Raw genomic sequence first — 22,528 nt, forward strand, 5'->3', positions numbered from 1 at the left:
AGAGTTCATAAATATAAATAAAAGGCCTTTAAGAACTGAAACAAAAGCCTTTGTTATTTTCCTGGGTATTTAAATTGACAAATATGCGAGAGTTTAACAAACCTTCTAGTTCACCTAGTATAATCCCATATAATCTTTGGACACTCCCAGAAGGACAGGGGGCTGGACTGGCCGAGCTGTCAGCGCATTTGCCAAATTTTCGCGACGAGAATGCAGTGCTCTCATCGCGCTGCCCTTCCCGCCCCACCACGCCCCCTCCAACCACTCACGGCCCCCTTGGACCCCACACCACCCCCCGCCCCACTTGCCACCCACTGGTTAGCACCGGAAAGATTTCTTTCTAGTCTGCGGCGGTCGTGTGACTCGCTTTTGTCTCTCTGCGATTTCGACTTGCGGGGGCGTCAAAGTAAAATCGTCTCTGCTCTTTGCCAAATCGAAAATCCAAGTGCCATCGATGCGCATTTTCGGCAGCGCGAGTGCATTGGCATTGCAATGGATTCCGACGGCGATTCCGAGTGCCCCAAATCGGGCGACATCATCCTTCGCAGCATATATTATGGAACTATCTGCGAGCGATATAGCGTTTCACCAGCCATACATATCAATTGACCATCGCGACAAAAAACATTGAGAAGACGGCACAAACACACACTGTTTGTGAGTGTGTTTTTTATGTGGCCATCCACACAGATTGTTGTTAAAATATCGCCACGCTTCGCATAAAAGTTGCATGAAATTGGTTCCACCATCGCGAGATTGAATGGGATTGCAGAAGCTCAAATACCCTTTTAAATCAATGTGCAACTCGAATCGCGGGTCTTAAAGTACAAATTTAAAACATTTTAAAAGCAATTAAGCTATAACATTTTTGATGAATTGCTTTATCCAGATTATGTTCCAATCGAAGCAGAATCTGAATATACCCCACTGATTGCAGAACGAATATATTTTTGCACGAGGCGCGCACAAAGTCAAGACTATAATTATAGCGACACCCACCTATTGGCGCCCAATTTCTGGCAAACACACACAGACGCACGGCGCACGCACACACAATCAATATCACGGTCAAGTTGAAAATCATTGAGAGCGGATGTTGATGTGGCTGTGGAGTGGGGAATCGGGGAATGGGAAATGGGGGTCGGGGCGGGGTGGACACATCGCAGATGTGTAAATGTCTGTGAAGGTCGTTGGTCGTCGGTCGGCGATCGCAGAAGGGCAGCCTGCTGAGAGAAGAGGAGAGGAGAGGGCGGGGATGACGAAGTGCGTGTGTCACATTAACCCAATAAAAAAGCAGATAGACGGAACCCTACGAGAGAGGAGGGGTTTATTTATATTCTATTTCGGCGGAGAGTGGGAGTCAAGGGCGAGCGATGCGCCGATCTCGGCCGATCTTCTTCGGCTTTCAAATTGGTCTTCTATGCCAAACGATGCCAACGAATTTCGCTCAGTTTCGAGGAAAATCGCGTCGCGCCAACTTGGGAAATGCGTTGCGTCGTGTCCCGTGAAAATCGAAATCGTCGAGACTAAGGCCCCAAAGCACCCGCAGGATTATCCCGAAAACAACAATTATAATACAATAACAATAATAATAATAACAGCAGCAAGCAGCAAACAAAGTGTGACCAAAGTGATATATGTGTGCCTATCTGTCTGCCCGTCTATTTGTAAACCCAGCGCTATTTTGGTTTCGCGCCCGCTTTGTGGGTAATTAGCGCAAAGTGTCGAGCGATTTTCCGTCTCAATTGAAGCGCTGCCCTTTGCCAAAAGTACTCGCTAAACAATGTGATGACTTAATGAAAAGTTAATACGTCTCTGAATAATTGCAGCTAATTGAAATATTAATCGTTCAACATTTATTTCGTGTGCGCCGAGCGAAAGTTGTCTCTATCTCGCTATTGGCATTGCCTGGCTAAAAATACAAGAAAGTCCACAGCTATACAATATAACAACAAGTTTTATTTATTGCCTAAATATATTTGTGTGCCGTATGTTTGTGTCCCGTCCATAAAGACGCTAGGCAAAGGCGTATAATTTTCTAAATTCTTGTGCTAGTAACACTTTCAGCACCAGCAAAAATTAAGCCATTAAACAATATATACCCGCCGAGAATTCGCAACAAAATCCACGGCAGCGGAACATAAAAAATTAATAAAAACAAAAACAAATATCTGGTATTTGCAAAATAAATAATCCAGCAACATGTCGACCTCCACGCGGAGTTCGGTTACGAGGAAGTCGTCGCTCTCGAAGAGCTCTAGTTCTGATAAGTCCACAAAGTCCTCGTCGAGCTCCTCGAAAGCCGCGGCTGCCCCCAGCGGAAACAAACAGAAAATGCAGTACACAAAGACCAGGGAGCGCATGGTCGATGGTAAGATCCCCATGTAGGGGTGTTTTGACCCCAATCATGAATCGGGCCAAACACGAGTTCGGGCCTCTAGAATTCGGTTCTTTTACGACATGCGATCATGCCTCAATGGCACTTCGATGCACTGAGCGCCGTCGTTAATGTCAAAACTGAGGGTTTCTGAAATCGTTTTCTTTGAACTTTTCATTGAGCAGAGATAGGGTGTATTTAAAACAGGAACTCATGCATGTAATTCCTAAAACAATTGAATGCTTGCACTTCCCTGAAAATTAGTATTATTAAAACATGAAAAAAGAATTTATTTTTGGGATACAAAATTTTACAATTTTTTTTTTTTTGATGTGTTATCGAATTTCAAAAATATAAAATCACTTACGTTTTTTTGTTGATGTTTAAATATTCCCGAAACCTAACTTTTATAACTCATAAATTCTTTACTTCCGCCATAAATTTAACATGTCTTTTTAATTAATGATTTAGTTGACATCGTTGACGAAACCCTTTAATGAGAAGGCGGCGTTTGCTTTTGTTCTTAGGTTTATTGGGCCAATAAAAATAAATTTAATTATCGCTGAGCACCCATAACAAACAACAACTGCAGCACATTGGCATTTTATAGGCCACTGCGTCAAAATTAAAGACATTTACCCGAATTATGACAATTAAAAATGGCGTTCGCCCTGACTTCAGGATGTGTGTGTGTTCTGCCAGCTGTGTGTGAGTGTGATTACGTTCGTTTGTTTTGGTGTGCGCCAATCAATTTTCGACTTTTATATTCACTCAGTCAAATTTCGTAATTAGCGTACGAACCTCATGTGGCTGCATCTGGCGGAATTTTGGTTTTCTTTATTGGCGGGCCAAGAAAAGCGGCCAAACCGAATATTGGCGCTAAGTTGCAGCAGCTCGTTAACCCACATCGCCATCAGACAGCAATGTTTATTACAATTCTATCAATGCTATCATACACTTGAAATTTTCAGGGGTATGGATTTAGAGAAGCAAAAAGAGTTCAGCAGGGGAATTAGGAGTAACGCCAAGAAGTAGGCAACAACTTTTACGAAACGTTCTCGTTGGCTTAAACTATATCTTTCGTTATAAAACCCAATTCCAGTTCATAATTAAAATTTTTTCTTCCGGTGTTCTTCTCAGATGTGCCTCTACCGCCCGCCCACAAACTCACCATGTCCGAGGTATACGACGATCCGAAGACCGGAAAACCGAACTTCGACGCCCTGCGTCAGCACTTCCTGCTGGAGGGGCGGATCGAGGAGGCGGTGGCCCTCAGGATCATCACCGAGGGGGCCGCTCTGCTACGCGAGGAGAAGAACATGATCGACGTGGAGGCACCCATCACGGTCTGCGGGGACATCCACGGCCAGTTCTTCGACCTCGTCAAGCTGTTTGAAGTGGGCGGTCCGCCGGCCACCACCAGATACCTCTTCCTGGGCGACTACGTGGACAGGGGCTACTTCAGCATAGAGGTATAGTAAACTCAACCCTTCCCACCATTTAACCACCAATTACTCTTGGATTTCAGTGCGTTCTCTACCTGTGGTCCCTGAAGATAACCTACCCCACCACCCTTTCGCTGCTGCGGGGAAACCACGAGTGCAGGCACCTCACAGAGTACTTCACCTTCAAGCAGGAGTGTAAGTTTCAAGCATGTTCATTCCACTATCTTAAGTAACAACTGAAACCTATAATGGTAGATTATTTAATTGCACTAATTGCAAATTGAGATGTTGCAAGCTCCCTCGTTAAATTTAATTTGACTCCTGTTGATTTACAAACAATATTCGAATGGCGAGCCGTTTCGAGCACTTTACGAGTGCTGTCATAGGCACTAAATGGCTTTTTAAATGCGCCTGCAGGCCATAAATCTCTCCTCCCTCATTAATTCGCGAATGTGGCCCATTGCAGGCATCATCAAGTATTCGGAAAGTATTTACGACGCCTGCATGGAGGCGTTCGACTGCCTGCCCCTCGCCGCCCTCCTCAACCAGCAGTTCCTCTGCATCCACGGCGGCCTGTCGCCCGAGATCTTCACGCTCGACGACATCAAGACGGTAATATAGCAATCCCGCGCTGAACTGTTTGCAGTTGACCACAAGTGCCTCCCTCCTTTCCGCAGCTGAACCGCTTCAGGGAGCCGCCGGCCTACGGGCCCATGTGCGACCTGCTCTGGTCTGATCCCCTCGAGGACTTCGGCAACGAGAAGACCACCGAGTTCTTCTCCCACAACTCGGTGAGGGGCTGCTCCTACTTCTTCAGCTACTCGGCCTGCTGCGAGTTCCTGCAGAAGAACAACCTGCTCTCGATCGTCAGGGCGCACGAGGCCCAGGATGCTGGGTAAGATTTACTCAAGTTTCCTTTCCTTAAATACTCTTCCCAAATCAATCCTTTCCAGCTACCGAATGTACCGAAAGAACCAGGTTACGGGCTTCCCCTCCCTGATCACCATCTTCTCCGCCCCCAATTATCTGGATGTTTACAACAACAAGGTATGGCATCTCTCCCCCTCCCTCCCCCTCTCGCCCTCCCTCTACCGCTGCTGCCCATCTTCCCTCCCTTTCTGGGTTGTTTATTTATCTTGCTGTTGTTGTTCCTTCCTTGGCTATTTTTAAATAACGAGATCTTTTTGGCTGCACTGCGAGCTGGTGCGAGTTCAAATCGCGCCGTGTTCGCAATAGCCTCTCTTCTTCCCTCTCTCTCTCCGGACCCCTCTCTCCCCTCTCCCCATTCCCCACCCTTCTCTCTCTCTCTCTCTCCGCTCGCGCTGGCTTGTCAACCCAACGAACCCCTTTGACCAAAGGCAGCCGTTCTGAAGTACGAGAACAACGTGATGAACATCCGCCAGTTCAACTGCTCGCCGCATCCCTACTGGCTGCCCAACTTTATGGACGTCTTCACGTGGTCGCTGCCCTTCGTGGGCGAGAAGGTAATAGGATGCCCCACACCCTTCAGTGTGCCACATTCTAATCAAAAATCCCCTCAAGGTGACCGAGATGCTGGTGAACATCCTGAACATCTGCTCGGACGACGAGCTGGTCGCCGGACCGGATGACGAGCTGGAGGAAGGTGAGTGTGGGGGCGCCGCCCGCGGCGATCTGTGTGTGAGTGTCGTAGTGCTTTGGTTATTGTGGGCCAGCTCGCGCACCCGTGAGCCACGAACTAATCTTCTATTAAACATTTTTCCGAACAATACCGAATACCGAAATACGACAACTGCAATCTACTACCACCCATAATATAATGTATGTACCGACACCAACCAACCAACCAACTTTCCACCCAAAACACGTCCAAAACACGACAAAAAGAGCTCCGCAAGAAAATTGTGCTCGTGCCGGCGAACGCGAGTAATAACAATAACAATAATACGCCCAGTAAGCCAGGTAAGCCAGGTGTTAAGCGCAGGCCCAAGTTAAAGCCAGCAAATACAGCCACTGCCACTGCCACTGCTACTGCCAATGCCAATGTCAATGCCAAAGCGAATGCGAATGTTACTGCCAAAAACGCCTGAGCCAACAAGAACGCCTGAGCCAAAGAATACAAACATAGAAGAGCTTAGTGATAGCTTTGCGCCGCGCTTTGATCGGCTTTTCCGCGAGTTTTCCAGCTGATTTCCATTCCATTTCCCCGTGAACCACGAGACCCCGTCTAATCGAGCCCTCAATTCGCAGCTTCCATGTCGGCGCTGCGCAAAGAGATTATTCGGAATAAGATCCGGGCCATCGGCAAGATGTCGCGCGTCTTCTCCATTCTCAGGTGCATATTGTCCTCGGGAAAGCCCGGATTCTATTCATATAACCAATTGTTTGAACACCCCGCAGGGAGGAGTCGGAGAGCGTGCTCCAGCTGAAGGGTCTCACGCCCACGGGCGCCTTGCCAGTGGGCGCCTTGTCCGGCGGAAGGGATTCCCTCAAGGAGGGTAAGTCATTGCCTGGGTCATTTCCCCGGGTCTTAGATTGTCAAGTGTCCTGTTTACTTTGCGGCTTTTTCGGATCAATAAGTTCCCAGTTAATTGTTTACTCAATACTTTGTGAATAGATCAAGGAACAACTTTTCCGATGGGAAACTTTTAAATTATGTCTGCCATTTATCGAGCTCCCATCGATAAAACGTTTATTTGATTCTGATTTAAATTAAAGACTTTCCCCAATAAGATGTAGAGCAACTTTAAGGGACGTGCTCCTTCTGAGCCTTCCTCTAAATCACTGCTATTGATGGTTATTAATGGCGCTCCTCCCTTTCGTTTCTGGAAACCCAGCTCTGCAAGGACTGACCGCATCCTCGCACATCCACTCCTTTGCGGAGGCCAAGGGCCTGGATGCGGTCAACGAACGAATGCCGCCGCGCCGTCCGCTTTTGATGAGTGCCAGCAGCAGCAGCATCACCACGGTCACAAGGAGCAGCAGCAACACTAGCAACAACAACAGTAACAACAACAACAGTAGCAACACGACGACAAAGGACATCAGCAACATTAGCAGTAATGACACCACAACCGTAACCAAAACGAGCAGGACGACTGTGAAATCGGCCACCACCAGCAACGTGCGGGCAGGATTCACCACCAAGAAGTTCTCCTAGTGGGTGGACCCCCTGCTCAATGATGTCTTTATTATTTTCGTTTGGACTCTGTTCCCCATTTAGTTGTACTCCTTGTTATGGTAAGATCAGGCACACAATTAAGTTTCCGCGAAAGTTCTCTGCAACTTATGAAAATTCAATTGAGTGCCCGACCTTAGCTTTAGTTAAATTTTTATACAAACCACTTCTCCTAATACTAGTCAAAGAAAAAGAGTGGACCTTCGATCGCACAGCTTTCGATTGTCGGTGCACACGTTATAGAATCTCTCCGCGAAAATCCCGAGGCAAATCACACCCATACTCACCTGCAATATTAGCAAGAAATTTATACGCGACATGAAAATCCGTTGAATAAAAAATGGCTGGAAATAGCTCAACAAAATTATTGTTTGCTGCGATTTTTAATGGGTAGAAAATCGGGGAAAATAGAATTCTGTGCAACTAAGTTGGGTAAACGAAAACAACTTTTAATGTGAACCAATTTTTGCAATGGAGTACAAATAAGTAAACACATCTCTGGTGCTTTGCTAATCAAGCGTTAAAGATCAACGCGATTCGATGTAATAACAATTAACGAAGTGCAAACAGTGGAGGAGTGAACGTCATTTGCGGTGGAAGTTTCCCCATATTTTATTTCAATTTAACTGTTGCAATAAAGATAAGTTCAGACAACCTGAGGGAGCAGATAAAGATTTACAACGCAGAGTGTCGACAATCTATCATCGCCAGACCAAATGTTTCCCATAAAACTTGGTCTGCGACAATGGCATCAACTGTCGAGATTAATATTGACTTTGATCTCACCTCTCGTCTCTTGCAAGCACTTATGAAAGTTCTCTAAAAATGGAAAGGCTAAGTGTTCATAATCATGCTATAAATGACAGGGACAACAAGTCATACAATTTAACATTAAAACAAGGAAGGAGTTATTCATTAAAAAGACTCATCTCATCTTAGGGAATGAGTAAAAAAAAATGTGTCATTCTATTGAGTGTTCATAGTAGTGCATTCATACAATATTATCACAAAGTCAATGACTATTTTTTCCAGTACTCAAAGTCAGTACTCAGTCAATCGGTCACTAGAGTAAACCGTGATTATCATACACATAAATCTAGGTACGACACGTCGTACTAAATATAACATAAACCTACGACAATAGCGCCTATTTCCATTGTGTTCTCAGATGTAGTAATAAAGAAGAGGCCTAGCTCTATAAACAGATCACTGTTTGTGGGATTAAAGTGGCATTGAGGGGTCGCCGAGAGCAGAGCCTGTTAAAACGGAAGATAAACTCTTTTCAAAGTTTACCGATGTGGCGGCCCAAAGTCAGGAGAGTGCAAATAGCACGCATACGCAATGTGTGACGCTAAGGGTGCCCCTTGATTCTGTTTATCAATTCCGCGGAAGACAAACAACGGCACCGCAATTCCATCTGCAGACATCGGTCGAGATAATGCGAAGATAACGCCGACCAGCAGCCGCTTCACGTGCAAGTTCCGCCGTAAATCAGCTCATTGGCACGGGATCCGCGGGAGACTTCGAGCCAGAGCCCGGCAGAGGAACGATCGTTTAAAATGTGTTTATGGTCCGGGGACCCTTAGTTCATAAAGGCTTTGCACGTTTTTATGGATTTATCTCGGCGGAGTCTTAATTTAAATTGAGACAAACGTTTTGCAAGCGCAAGCAGTTTGCTTAATCGGTTTTTGGAGTTCGCTCTGCGGACTACGGAGTATCCTGTAACGGATTTTAAATAGTACAATTAATTATTTTATTATTTTAGTATTATAACTTTAGTGTTTATACGATTTTGAATACGAACTGCATAATCTGCGATTAAATAATTTTACTTCTGCTGTTAAAAAACTATAACTAGTCACTTAAATTACACAGACATGTTGTACGTGTCTGAACCCCCCAAGCGACTGCAAAGTGTGTGGTTGTATTGTGGATATAGTACCGGGCTTAATCCCCGACTGCCGGAACGATCGTTCTCCCCATGTGTGAGTGCTGGCAGTTCGGGTCTGCCGATCGGCGGGTGGATAATTCGCCATATAACGGCGCTTGCGGCTGACTTCGGTGTTAGTCGCTAATTGAGATCCACTCGGGACAGATTCCCAGACAACCCCGAGACGACGCAATCGTTCCGCGCTCTTTCTAATCAACTCGATGGCCTGAAAGAATCTGCGCCTCAAGCTGAGCTGTGATATAAACCCCCATTTAAATAGAATCCGCAACCGCGCCGAAAATAGTTGCTCTCAATTAATCGCGATTTGTGCGTCTTAACGAAAATGCATTCCCTGCTTTTGGTCGGAGTACTTTTTGGTGGCCTGGTGGCCATGTCCCGGGCGGCAGTCACCACCCAACCACCTCCTTTGATCAGAACCCTGAGTGCCGGAGGCGATATCGGACCCCAGTTTCAAGTGGAGAAGGCCAGGGAGCCAGAAGGTAAGTCTGAGCTGCCAATTACAACGTATCTAAATTGGAAAATTTCCAACCAAACGTGCGAATACCAAACTGAAGCATTACGCTTAGAACGTGAAATTATTTAAATTACTCGAACATTTATGGTTTTCCAGTTCTATTATGCAACGAGAACTTAAACTTATCAAGGTTGCTACATCTAAGTTACTTACGTTTACTACATAAAAAGGTCATTGTAACTAAGTAAATAAATGTGACAGAAAAAAAACAAACCGCAAATGAAAAAAAATTCCGACCATAAAGTATAAAAAATAGTGGAACAAAAACCACAACTAATTGGACTGTAATATGTAACAGCTCGAAACCACAATTACTTCATTCCTATAATTTGTTGATCAGTCACCTCAAAAAATAATCACCCGAAAAAAAATATCAGTAGAGAAAAAACAGATCAGTCATGAACTTTTAATTTCATTGAAAAGTCAAAATTAGCAGTCAACAGGTGAAGCTAACTGTAACCTGTCTCAGTGTCGAGGTCGCTGGGCGGTGGGTGGTGGGTGGGCATATGCTCCCCCATACTTAAGCTACCTCAGTTGAATATTAATTACAATTCGCAAAGCGATAATCATCACCGCAAAAAAAAATCAATGAACGCACGCTCCGAATCGTGACAGGGAAGTGCAAATGTCATAATAGGCCAAAAATTAATTTACATTCTCCCAAAATGTATTTATTACGGTGGCAAGATCATGTTAATGTGGATAATTTCGATTTTTTACGAACAAAGGTCTCAAAAATATGATTTATGCATTTTTACAACACAGGCTTGTCGTATAATTAGGAAAATCTAGTTAAATTAAATTTTGAAATATAATTACTGACTGAGGAAAGTTATTTCGGGCGAATTAATTAAAAATTTTAAAGCTGAGAAATATCTTCGTTACATTTCTTTCTTACATTGAAATATAATTACAGACTGAGGAATGTAAATTTGGGTGAATACATTAAATATTTTTAGCTGAAAAAATTCTATCCTACATTGAAATATAATTATATACTGATAAATGTAAACTCGAGTGAGTAGATTAAATATTATTCGGTTGAGAAATTTCTTCCTTACATTTAACAATGAGAAAATTATACATATTAAGTTTTATTGCATTCATTAAATCAAAAAAAGGAATTTTAGGGGTTTTTTTTCCAACAAAATGTGGAAAAACCTGACTGGAAAAAAGTGATTTAAAAGTCAAACTAGAAACGTTTAAGTGCCAACTGGATTTTACTGCCGGTGGGCAATTAATACGTATCATGTGACTAAACCAACGATTTCCATTCCGATTTCGTTTTAATTAGTTCTCATATTGTCAATCCGATTTTAGATGCGGAATTCTGGCACAAAGTGGGTCTCAGCCAGTTGAAAAAGACGATCAAGCAGGCGGAGCGGGTTAAGGAGCACTCCTACCGGAAAAAGGCCCGGAACATCATCATCTTCATCGGAGATGGCATGGGCATCTCCACGATCAGTGCGGGTCGCATCTACAAAGGGCAGTATTTGAAGCACGGATATGGGGAGGAGGAATCACTGGTCTTCGATGATTTCCCCAACACCGGAATGGCGAAGGTAAACGGCGTTGGAATTACAATTCGAATTTCGAAACAAGGGAATACTTAAAGTTATAGGGTAATATTAACGATTGCCATTCACTTGCAGACCTACAATGTGGACAAACAGGTTCCGGACTCGGCTGGCACGGCCACGGCGATTTTCTCGGGATCGAAAACCCATTACGGAGCCATCGGAATGGATGCCACCCGCTCGAAGACGAATGGCCAGCAAGGTCGCGTCGAAAGCATCATGGAGTGGGCTCAGAAGGCGGGCAAGCGCACCGGAATTGTCACCACCACCAGGATCACCCACGCCACGCCCGCCGCCACTTACGCCCACATCTACGACAGGGATTGGGAGTGCGACACGGAGGTTCCCTCGGAGTCGGTGGGCAAGCATGTGGATATTGCCCGGCAGCTGGTGGAGAACGCCCCTGGAAATCGGTTCAATGTGATCCTGGGAGGAGGAATGTCCCCGATGGGCATCCTAAATGCCTCGGAGGTGAGGACTACGATCTTCGAAGGACCCACGGAGACCATTTGCAGGCGCGGGGATAACAGGAATCTTCCTGGCGAGTGGCTGGCCCACCACGCCAACGATTCTGTGCCGCCAGCGTTGGTGCACAACCGCAAGGACTTGCTCGACTTGGACGTCAAGGAGGTGGACCACTTGATGGGCCTGTTCCGCAACAACCACATCACCTACTCCGTGGCCAGGGAGGAGGGGGAGCCTTCCCTGCAGGAAATGACCGAGGTGGCTTTAGGGGTCCTCGAACGAGGTGACGCGTCCCGGGGATACGTGCTCCTGGTGGAAGGAGGTCGCATCGATCAGGGTCACCACATGAACTATGCCCGCGCTGCTCTCCACGAACTCTACGAGTTCGACCTGGCCATCCAGGCAGCCGTGAACATCACTGATCCCGAGAAAACTCTGATCCTGGTCACAGCGGATCATTCCCACGCGGTTACCTTTAACGGCTACGCCCTCCGAGGAGCCGATATCCTGGGAGCAGCCAACTCGCACGAGAAGAACGACCCCATGGTCTACGAGACCATCTCGTACGCCAATGGTAAGATACATCTAACTTACAGTCATAAATACCAGAGAGTGTACAACCATTTGCATTTACAGGACCTGGCTATTGGGATCACTTGGCCAATGATTCGCGGCCCCACAACAGCTCCAATATGTGGATGCCTTTGAAGCAATTCACTGACGAGGAACGCGCTGCCCCCACTTATCGGCATTTGGCCACTGTTCCGCGAAAGGACGAAACCCACGGGGGCGAGGATGTGGCCGTGTTCGCCTATGGTCCTGGTTCCAGTCTGATCCGCGGGGTCTTCGAGCAGAACTATCTTGCCTATGTGATGAGCTATGCCGGCTGCCTGGGCCCCGCCAAGGACTTTGATGACTCCTGCAAGCAGGCAAAGGATGATGACGAACAGTCGGAAGATCATCTGAAAAGTAGTGCCACCTCTTGGGGAGCCTCTTTACTTCCCATGGTGACTGCCCCCGCAGCGGCTTTTCTACTCGGCTTCTTGCTGTAATTAATAGATCGAGTTTTAATACTTGTAGTTAAAGACTAAGTTTTACGGATTGTTTTGTTGAATGTGAGTGAGCGAAAGAGGGAGTGATCATTGTTATTTACAAAATAGATACATTTAAAACTTTAAAACTGGGTTTTACTTGAGTCTTGGAAAAGGTAAAAACGGATTCCTATAAAAGTTTTTACACTTTTATGAAACTGATTTTGAAATGTTATATCCTTTCACATCGCTCGTGCCACTTTGTATTACGCGGAACATAAATAGGAAACTCCCGTCATTAAAACTTCGCTATTTTGATTCATTTAAATTAGTTTACTAATGCTCGCAATGACACTCTCGCGCTGAAGCTTTCGAAGTGCATTCCAATCGTTCGATCCATCGTTTATACAAAACCCACAAGGGGCCTTAAAGAAAAGCTCAACAAATCAGGACAAGAGAGTTCCTAAGACTCTAGGCCGCCTTGGCAGGAACGGTAGTCTTGGAAGCCGCCTTTGGAGCCTCTGGTTCCGCATCCAGTTTCTTGACGCGATGCAGATCGATGCACTGCCGGAACTGGGCCACCTCCTCCATGCACTTCAGGGTCTCTCCAGGATGCGCACGGTAGCAGGCGAGCAGTTGGGACTTAAGATCCTGGCAGGGAGGCACTTTGTGTGTGGACGCGGTGCTAACGAATCGCTTGTGCACATTCTCCACTGCGTTGGCGTACTCCTTCTCCAGGATGGTGTTCGTCTTCTTGAGGTTCTCCTCCAGCTTCGTCATGCGCTCCTTCCACAGCTCGTCGTTCTTGACCAGCTCCTGGTTCATCTGGCGCTGCACATCCGCCGCGCTAATGGTGTGTCCGCCTCCCTGCACATAAATGGGAACCGCCGCAGGATAGCCCCCTTAGGGACAGGAGCAGCAGGCGCAGGAGCTGGCGAGGATGTGGCTGGCTTGGCAGCAGCTTTCGGCTTGGACGCTGGCTTTGAATCCTCCGCAGCGGCGGCGTGCTCGCGAGCTAAAACACAGATCGAAATTAATCAATAATAGTATGCTGAAAAAACCCTTCAATCTAACCGTTAACTGCTTAAAAAACGTGTTATCCCCTCAAAATAGAATTTATAAAAATGTCAAAATCTAGCAGACATCAGTAGTGGAGTTCTACTGTATTTGGCATAAACAATCGGCCTTTTTGACAATTGTTGCATAACACAGGGCAGTGTTCAATGTCGGATTTCCGGCTATTCTTCAATAATATTAGTGGAAAGTTTACCTTGCTGGGAGATTCCTGCCTTTAACCGCTTGACGACATCATCGGATATATCAATAACGCCGGCTGGAGTTGGGTTTTCCATCGAAACGGATCGGGGTTCGCGGGATTGAGACTGTCGGGCTCCCATCTTTTGAAGGTCTTTTTTTGCTTTGTCCTGTTGCAAAACCTGTAACGAAAACGGTTATAAATTTGTCGCAGGTTTTTGTTAGATGCAGCCATCCTCAGTTTTGTTTATTTTGGCAATTTTATTAACCTTTTCGCTGAAAAACTACGGGCCAACAAAAAAGACGTGCTTAGAGTGACCTTGACGCGGTAGCACGAAAATCGCTAAAAAACATCGATGTCAGCTGATTGCTAGAGTGGCCAGAGTTTATCAATAGTGTTGTCTAGCTTATTGTCCAAAAATGTAAATTTGAATTTTTTGATATCATAGACCCGCCCACGATTTAAAATCAAACCAACTCCAGTGATTTGTGTTATTATGGTTTAAGCTTTTTAATGCCTCGTTCGTAATTGTTATTGTGAGTGGTGTGACTTATTTAGTGGCTGCTTTTATTCTGTTCAGACATACATATTCATGTTCGGTTGTTTTAATTCGAAATACTTGCTAATTACATAAATGTGGCGTGCACTTATCGATACATCCGTCGAGTTCCGTCCTAACGTATTTTTAAATGTTTATGAACCGCTTCGATTTCGTATGTGGTTATTTTGTATTCCATATCACTGTTGGTGGTTTTTAAATGTTTTTTCATATCGCCATGATATAATCGACTTGTTCGCGATTCAAGTTTAATTAGTTATTTAGTTCAAAATTCTATTCTCAATATACATATACAGTTAATTATACAAAACTTTCGAAATTACTATGTTTGTCAATTTGTTAGTTTCTCTATTTTCGCTTATGCTGAATGGACTTTTCACACAAGATCGTTTAGTTTTCCATTTCTAGTGGCTCATAATTATTATGAATCAGCTGTCGGGCTTTTTAATTTCGATTCTATCAATAAAATGCTAATGGTTTAGTACACTTGTATGCTAGGAGGAAAATCACACATATATTTTAATTTTTTTTACTTGTAGGGATAGTTTGGATATTTCGTATGTACACTTATTAAGTTATTAATTAGTTTCTGGGAGTAGGCGTGGGGCGTTATCTTTGAAGGATCCCCGATTTCTGGCTGAGCTATATGGTCGTGTTTACAAAGTTGGTCGGTTTGCAAGGCGTGCGCTTTGGATAGTGTTTGGGTTCCATAAATAAGGGGAAATATTACCGAACCGAAAGCAAACAAAGATCAGAAACATAAAAACAATTTGTAAGAAATATCACGTAATGCATTTTTATTTAAGTTTTAAGAGGCTCTGCTTCAGTGATCTATTCTGTGTTTAATTTGTTAGACTTTAGACTGCCAGCCGATTGCTGAGGATTTTACATTTTTACGTGTTCTCATAAGATATAGTTTGTATGTTTATATATTCATATTTTTACCCAATTTCTCTTGGCGCATTTAAAATTAAAGTTTTTTTTTCCATTTTGTGGTTTTGTTTTTATTTTTATGGTTTGGTATTACTTATAGACAAATTTCATATTATAGCTATGATTTATTAGCTAGCGTTATGTAATTTTACTTTGAAGGGGCTTTGTATTTAAATCGAAACGTTAATGCGAATTGTTTTGTTGTGTACTTCTAACGCTATTTATACGCTCTCTAACTTAGTTACATGATTTTGTTGCATAAACAAAAGAGCTGCCCCACCGCCCGTCTTCATTTTTGCCGGGGATTTCCCCTCCGCTTGAGAAATGCGCGCAGTTAGTGTTTAACAAATCGGAAAAATATATATGAACACATCTAGCGAAAGCGCAGTCCACGAATGTGTATATATAGTACAGATATACGGGTATCGTAGGCGTTACAATAAGATACATAATATAACATAGGAGGGGCCTTACATGTCAGAGCGTTGCTTAAAGCTAAAGAACGTCCCCTCTACTGCACTTGATCATCGAAGTCACTATCATCGTTTAATTGCGCCCCGAAATCGGCTTCAACTTAGGTTACATGTGGATTGTATATGCTCTTGCATATGGGTTGTATGGATTGGTATCGCTATCGCTAGTGCCTATAGTCTAGGGTTAGGGACACTCGCGGAACGGGGTGTCCTTTGTTTCTTTTACACAAATATTACACTTACAATCGAGTTATTATGTGTGTACATGTTCAATATTCTGCTTGAATCGGGCTGGGATTTTGAGTTAACAACGAAAAAATGAGCCGGCCGAGGGCAATAGTCAAATGCAAAACAGAATAAATGCCTGCGTGTCCTGGCTCCTCCCCAATCCCTTCCTGACCCTCAATTAACCACCGATCTGTTGGCTGCTCTCTGGGTACCTCAAATCAATTGAACAGTGCGGTGTGTTGCAGTTTCTTGCAGCCAAGTTGCAATCGTTTATGTACTAAATTATAAATTAAATTATTCATAGGCTAGTTAATTAATAATAAGCGCGCCCAACGTTCTAACATCTGGGAGCAGAAACCAAAAATGTCAAAAACAAACGAAAATGTACAAAAAAAAGAAGAAAGCGCTGCGCTTCGCTCTGCTCTGCTACTCTTTTCTCACTGCTCTTGTCCTCCGTGTCTGGCAGGGACCTGGTCATCCTGCCGTTTTGGATACTTTCAACATGTTTTACCGCATATATAAAGCAAGTATTATATATATTAGGTATATATAACTTTATATTCTACATGTATAGTGTTTGCTGAGTTCTGCTGTTTGTCTACTGTGTCGTGTCCAGCGTCGCAACCTAAACGATAAAATATTATTTGGCGTTCCCCACGCCACCGCCGCCGCTCTGCATGCCCACGCCCACACCGCCGCCGCCTCCCCCGCCTCCCTGACGCATCCGTATCGACGGGCGACGCTCCGGCGTGTCGTAGGGCGGCCTCGAGGAGTTGGTGGCCGCCATGGAGTCGTCCATGTTGAGTCCGTTGCCGCCGATCAGCTGGCTGCCGTTGCCGCCTCCGTTTCCTCCCAGCATCGCCAGAGATTGGCCGCCCTGCAGCTGTTGTTGCGCTGCATTGCCGCCTCCGCCGCCCAGAGCAGCGTTGACCTTGTGCTGCTGCTGTTGCTGGTGCGAGGACGCAGCAGCTGCTGCAGCCACCGCCGCTGCTGCGGCAACCGCATCATGGCCCGCCTGTCCGTCCGCTCCGTCCTGCGCCTGCTGAATGGCCTGCGGATTCCTCGGACCGCCAAACTTCAGCAGGTTCCAGTCAAACACGTAGTCATAAGTGAAGCCCAGACGGTGGAACAGGTTCCGGAAGAGCTTGCGCAGGTGGCAGTAGTCGGGGCGCTGGTCGAAATGCATCTGGCGACAGAAGTTTAGATAGTTCACAAACTCGCTGGGGAAGCCCTTGCACAGCACCACAATCGAGGTGGACAGCTTCTTCTCCGAGATTCTCTCGTATTTTTGCCTCTTGTTGGCTGCTTTTAGTCCCTGCCAGGGCAGGGCGCCCAAATTGAAGTACATGAGGACATAACCCAAAGATTCCAGGTCATCTCGACGGGACTGCTCGATTCCCAAATGTGTGTTGATGGAGGCATAACGGGCGGTGCCCGTGAGGTTCTTGTTTTCCCGATACGGGATGTGCTTCAGCGAGCGAGCATCTCTGAACTTTTTGGCCAGGCCAAAGTCGATGATGTACACCAGATTGCCCTTCTTGCCGAGACCCATCAAGAAGTTGTCCGGCTTGATGTCGCGATGGATAAAGTCCCGCGAGTGGATGTAGTCGATGCGGGAGATCATCTGGTCCGCCAGCAGCAAAACCGTCTTCAGTGAGAAGCGGCGCGAGCAAAAGTTGAAGAGGTCCTCCAGCGAGGGACCCAGTAGCTCCATCACCATCACATTGTAGTCGCCCTCGCTGCCGCACCAGATTATACGCGGTATACCTATACCGCCCTGCATCGTTTTGTAGAACTTGGACTCGATGTGCAGCTGGGGATGCTTGGTGCGGATGCACTCCAGCTTGATGGCCACCTCCTCACCAGTGTTGATCGTGGTGCCCAAGTATATATCGCCGAATGATCCAGAGCCGATCTTGCGACCCAGGCGGTATTTGTTGCCCACGCGCAGCTCCATCTTGGAAGTCTGTTTCGTGGGTTTCTGTGTGGCTGGATGTGGGGTTACCTCGGGTCGCAGTTGCCTTTCTGCGGGAATAGATAATATATGCATTAGTGCTACATCAATTGGAATTAATTGATAATAAACAAATGTATGGGAACCATATGATTGCAAATTGCTGCAAAAGGCTATGGTAAAGTCACAAGAAAATTAGATGCAATAAAAATCAAATGATATCCAAAATTGACTGGACTGACTTGTAGATGTGTGATTATTATCACGTTAGTGTTTACAAAAAATGTGCGAAATCAGTAGGCAAAATCACTAATAAAGCTCAGTATATTTCGATGCCGATACATACTTTTCAATTACCGATATTATCTTAGAGCAGGTATTAAAAGTTGGCACTCAATTTACAGTTCTTTTCTGATTTTCTTACCTTGCGCTGTCCTCTCGTCCAAACTCTTTCTCTTCCTATCCAATTTTTTCAAGGCAGTCGCTCTACTAGGCAATTTTTTTTGTTGTTTCTGAAAAAATGGGAAATATTCTTTAATTTCTTGGGCTATTGGGAATATTAAAATATGCGATCAGCGTAATCCCGAAATCTAAGTTTTTCTGTCTGATAAGGATTTGTGTGAATTAAAAGCAACAAAGTATCGCACGACAACAATCGATATTTAAAATAGAAAACTGTTAGCTTGGAATAAAGAGGGAGATAGAAATAAGCTTGGCTTACGCTGACAAACACAAAAGAGTAAACAAAAACAAAGTAAAAGAAAAGACACTAACCATTTGTATCTTAAGAAATCTAATGCACAATGGAAAAATGTAAATACCCCGAACCACCGACAAAAATAAGTGGCTCTGGCACATACGGGATATTTGATTACAAATGGGAAAAACTACTGCTATAATATACTAGAAATTAATATATGTAGCAGTTTTCAAAAAAATCTACTTTTTATATGGTGAAATTGTAAATTCTTTTTGAGTGTAATTCAACGTGACGACATATATAACACTAGAATAGTGAATCAGCAATCAGAAAAAACCACGAAAAGATTAACAACAAAAAGATACAAGAAACGTGTGTTTGTGTGTGCGTGGAGTAAACAATTGCCGACAAAAGAGGAAAAAATCAAATAAAACGCAGCGACTGTGAAAATGACACATAAATGACACTTTCAGTGGGGAAAACAAGCACAAACAAATAGTGAAGGTAAAACGCATAACAAAAAGGAAAAAGAAGCAACAAGCTGAAAGTTTTCACTTGCCGGCAAAAATGACAAAAAATTAAATTTAATTGTTGTTTTTGGGCAACACTTTTTTTTTTTCTCCCTTCCCCTCTCTAGACAACTCATTCTGTGCGCTTTCTTTTATCGCTCACGCATTTAGATCGCTCACGCTCTTTTCCTTTTCCCCCCTTTTGTTCCTCTCTCCGACTGTTCTAACCTCAAAACTTGCAAGCATTTGTTGTTCTCGCTTTTGACTTTGATTTATTTTACCGAAACGTACGGTTTTTTATTGGTGCCACCTATGTTTTACACAGAAAATAAAAAAGTTATTTTCGTGTGTTGACAAATTAACTTTTTTTTTTGCAACCAAGTTTTTTGTTATGTTTTTATTGGTTTCACATAAATGTTTTTATTTACTTTTTTGTGTTTTTTTTTTTCATAAATTGGTGTTCAGTTCTTCACTGGGTTGCACTTAAGGGTATTTAGCAGCTGTGAGAAAATAAATAAATGTGAGCTGATTACAATTGCAAAACAGCTGCACGTTGCGTTGGCGGCTGCCGAAAGCTTCCGCAAAAAAAAAAAAAACATGCACAAGAGAACAAAGACATTAAACAGTTCTTCCAACAGGCGCCACAAATAAAAAACATTCATAACAGTGAAAACCAAATATTAATATTACACGAAAAATAAAACCAAACAGGGCAGCTTCTGACAAACCGAAAAATCTGACAGCTGTATGTTTGCAACTAGCTTAGAAACGTCAATGGCCTCCCAAAAACTAACGGTACTCTCCAAATGCACTGCGAATAACGGGGCTGATAAGCAATATCCGATAAAGGCGGGTGGAAAAGGGAAAACCAAGAAATACTGTGGGTCAAACTAGCCACTTACCTTCTCGGCAAATTTTTCCTATTTCTTATTCTGCGTTGCCCACTTCCGCTGCTGGCGTCGCTGCTTCTTCTTCTAATTCGACTGAAATCGAAATCGAATTTTTTAATTGGATTGATTCTGCCACAGTAATTTTCATTTTCTTTGTTTTAGACCCGACTTTTGTTTTTGTTGTACTTGCTACTATCACACACACACTAACGCACTTTTGGGGCCACACGCAAGCGCATTTTATGCAATAATTTTAAAAATAATGCTTTACTGCCATATTTGTTTGTTTATTTATCTTTTTTTCATTGTTTTCATGGAATTTTAGGGGTAGGATTTTAACAGCAACGTAGACATAATTCAGTCATCAAAAATAAGCGAAACGGAACTTGAAATCTTATAAAAAAAAAACCAAACTTATGCGAGTCGTTTGCCCTGGCAATAGATTTGTGTACACTAGTTGTCCCGCTCGCACTCACGCTGTTTTTACCACGAGCACGTTGCTATCCCTCCTGCTTCAGCATTTTCACACCAACACAACGCCGAGGGGCACTTACACACACACACGCACTAGCAATGAGACACTAAAATGGTGCTGGGAAATTCGAGAATTAAAGCGCGTGGTATCCGTCGTATTTCCCGCTTAGTAACGATTTCTTTGATCCGCAATTCTACTGCCCACTTACGGTTTTCATGAATGCTGCGCTTTTCTTTTAATTTGCTTGGCTATTCAACATAGATTTTGACGATTTCGACGACTTTACAAATAGAGACGGAACAAAGCCGATGTTTATTCGATACTATTGATGGGAACACGAATGTGGCAACACCGATAATTTCCAGGTGAACATCGATAAGCATCGAAAATGTTTAGTTTTATCAAAAACTATTTTAAATTGTAACAAATGTATCTAGTATAAAAACAAGAGTTTAAGATTTAGCTCCCAATCTGCTTTTATTTAAACTCACTGTGGCGCTACGACCAAAACACTTTAATCAATAGGTGGCGCCAAAGTTCAAACAAAAACGGAATGAGTGGCAATACCAAAAGCGTTGACAAAATATACTAGATTACTATTTTTTTGTTTTAAAATACCAACTATGAATATCAGAGATACCGTCCTGGTTGCAATAGCTATAGCTATTTATTAACACAAAATTTTTTTCAAAAAATTTGTAGCAACCGGATATAAACTATTAATGAAATAGCTCAAACTTCAGTAAATTGAAAAAATTTTACGCCGATGTTTAGGGATGTTATGGGGGGTCGGTGGAGCAGCAGGTAGAGCGCTGGTCTCCGATCCGGAAGGTCTCGAATCCCAGGCTCCCCGAGAAAAAGAAACGGTCTCTTTTTCCAAATCTCCACCACTTCTATGTTTTATCGCTCACCTAATAATAGTAACAAATTTTGGCTCCCCGGACCCGCACACCCCCTCGTCCACGTTACTATGGACACAATAATAGAACTTTCGTCACTCCTAGATGGCGCCAGGTGCTAACCCCACCGCTAGGATAAGTTGCTACTGGTTAATCACCGTACGATCGAAAATCAAAAATTATTGGATCCTCTACCAAAATTGTAGAGGCCCTATGCTCCCGGGATGCAACTTTAAAATCGTACTAAAAATTGGTAAGGTGTGGAAGTCCAGAATTGGGTCTCCTATTGCAATTCATAGGAAACTTGGAAAAATCTGACATGGACAGGGGTCAAAATCTCGACCACCGGAAAATTAAAAATTTTGAAGGCAGTTTTATCAAGGATGTGATTACACATGTTTAGAGGTATGCCACTTTGGAATCTGACTAAAATTGACAAAGATATGGGTTTCGGAAATCCAAACATGGCAAAATCTGACATGGACAGGTGTCAAAATATCGACCATCTCCAGAATTACAAATTTAACGCAGGTCGTTTTGCAATTCCATCATAAATCTTTAGAGATATGCCACTTTGGAACCGGAGTAAACTTGGTAAGTTTGGGGACTCTTGTCAGTGATGAAGAACACATTTTTCGTTATTGCAATATACCAATAAGCCAATTTTAAGTTAACGAAATACCTGAATTGCTGCAATACGAAACCACCGACCCATCATTTCCCACTTCTCCCACATTCTGTATTTTCCGGCTGTGAAACACAAGCAAGAGTGACATAAAAAGGAAGCAAGGGTAGATTTGTATGTATGCAGGTAAATTGTCTATAGGTTGGGTGTTTTATTTTGATATTCGACTTGGGGTAGATAAGCAATCACTCAAAATTGATAAAGAAATGGGGCAATAGAGAGAAGTGGAGAACTCGAAACTGGAACTGCCAAAATTGTATTAAAATATTGATAGATAAACATTCCTAATGGAATTACCTGCATATACATATTTAATTTTAGATTTATTTATTCTAATGACAATTATACGAAATCATTGTTTTTTCTATTTCGTTGGATCGCTTAAAAGATGTACGAAAACCCGCCTTTGTATCTCATTGGCCAAGAAAAAAAGAGAAAACAAAGCAAGTCA

General features: G+C 43.7%; 4 protein-coding genes across 12 annotated transcripts; 2 read left to right on the forward strand and 2 right to left on the reverse strand.

Annotated features, from left to right (window-relative positions):
* The first annotated feature begins 1,463 nt into the window (after window positions 1-1,463).
* Window positions 1,464-7,343, forward strand: LOC108086862 (serine/threonine-protein phosphatase 2B catalytic subunit 1). Of its 7 annotated transcripts, none has more exons than XM_017183919.1 (13): window positions 1,464-1,707; window positions 2,056-2,371; window positions 3,518-3,849; window positions 3,906-4,017; window positions 4,289-4,434; window positions 4,500-4,717; window positions 4,776-4,869; window positions 5,181-5,306; window positions 5,365-5,446; window positions 5,689-5,763; window positions 6,052-6,136; window positions 6,202-6,299; window positions 6,639-7,343. In XM_017183919.1, the coding sequence occupies exons 2-13, from the start codon at window positions 2,203-2,205 to the stop codon at window positions 6,959-6,961; spliced, it is 1,860 nt and encodes a 619-aa protein (XP_017039408.1). In that variant the 5' UTR covers window positions 1,464-1,707; window positions 2,056-2,202; the 3' UTR covers window positions 6,962-7,343. The 7 variants fall into 7 exon arrangements, with proteins under 7 accessions (XP_017039408.1, XP_017039409.1, XP_017039410.1 ...); XM_017183920.1 differs by having other exon boundaries at window positions 1,464-1,630; XM_017183921.1 differs by having other exon boundaries at window positions 1,464-1,619.
* A 1,701-nt stretch (window positions 7,344-9,044) lies between these two features.
* LOC108086820 (alkaline phosphatase 4) lies at window positions 9,045-12,666 on the forward strand. Its single transcript, XM_017183863.2, has 4 exons — window positions 9,045-9,409; window positions 10,765-11,006; window positions 11,097-12,060; window positions 12,123-12,666. Exons 1-4 carry the CDS (start codon window positions 9,253-9,255, stop codon window positions 12,536-12,538), a joined length of 1,779 nt encoding a protein of 592 aa, XP_017039352.1. The 5' UTR covers window positions 9,045-9,252; the 3' UTR covers window positions 12,539-12,666.
* A 163-nt stretch (window positions 12,667-12,829) lies between these two features.
* Window positions 12,830-14,162, reverse strand: LOC108086823 (MICOS complex subunit Mic19). Its single transcript, XM_017183868.2, is given in 4 exon segments — window positions 12,830-13,420; window positions 13,423-13,532; window positions 13,788-13,953; window positions 14,041-14,162. Coding segments are annotated over 3 exon segments (669 nt in total). The 5' UTR covers window positions 13,915-13,953; window positions 14,041-14,162; the 3' UTR covers window positions 12,830-12,988.
* A 95-nt stretch (window positions 14,163-14,257) lies between these two features.
* Window positions 14,258-20,813, reverse strand: LOC108086822 (discs overgrown protein kinase). Of its 3 annotated transcripts, none has more exons than XM_017183866.2 (4): window positions 20,702-20,813; window positions 20,031-20,111; window positions 18,344-18,431; window positions 14,258-17,990 (listed from the first exon to the last, which is right to left on the reverse strand). In XM_017183866.2, exon 4 carries the CDS (start codon window positions 17,920-17,922, stop codon window positions 16,606-16,608), a length of 1,317 nt encoding a protein of 438 aa, XP_017039355.1. In that variant the 5' UTR covers window positions 17,923-17,990; window positions 18,344-18,431; window positions 20,031-20,111; window positions 20,702-20,813; the 3' UTR covers window positions 14,258-16,605. The 3 variants fall into 3 exon arrangements, with proteins under 3 accessions (XP_017039355.1, XP_017039356.1, XP_017039354.1); XM_017183867.2 differs by lacking the exon at window positions 20,702-20,813 and adding an exon at window positions 20,495-20,610; XM_017183865.2 differs by lacking the exon at window positions 20,031-20,111.
* Window positions 20,814-22,528: the final 1,715 nt, after the last annotated feature.

Source organism: Drosophila ficusphila, unplaced genomic scaffold (assembly GCF_018152265.1).
Source record: "Drosophila ficusphila isolate 14025-0441.05 unplaced genomic scaffold, ASM1815226v1 contig_791, whole genome shotgun sequence".
In the NCBI taxonomy this organism is placed as follows: domain Eukaryota; kingdom Metazoa; phylum Arthropoda; class Insecta; order Diptera; family Drosophilidae; genus Drosophila; species Drosophila ficusphila.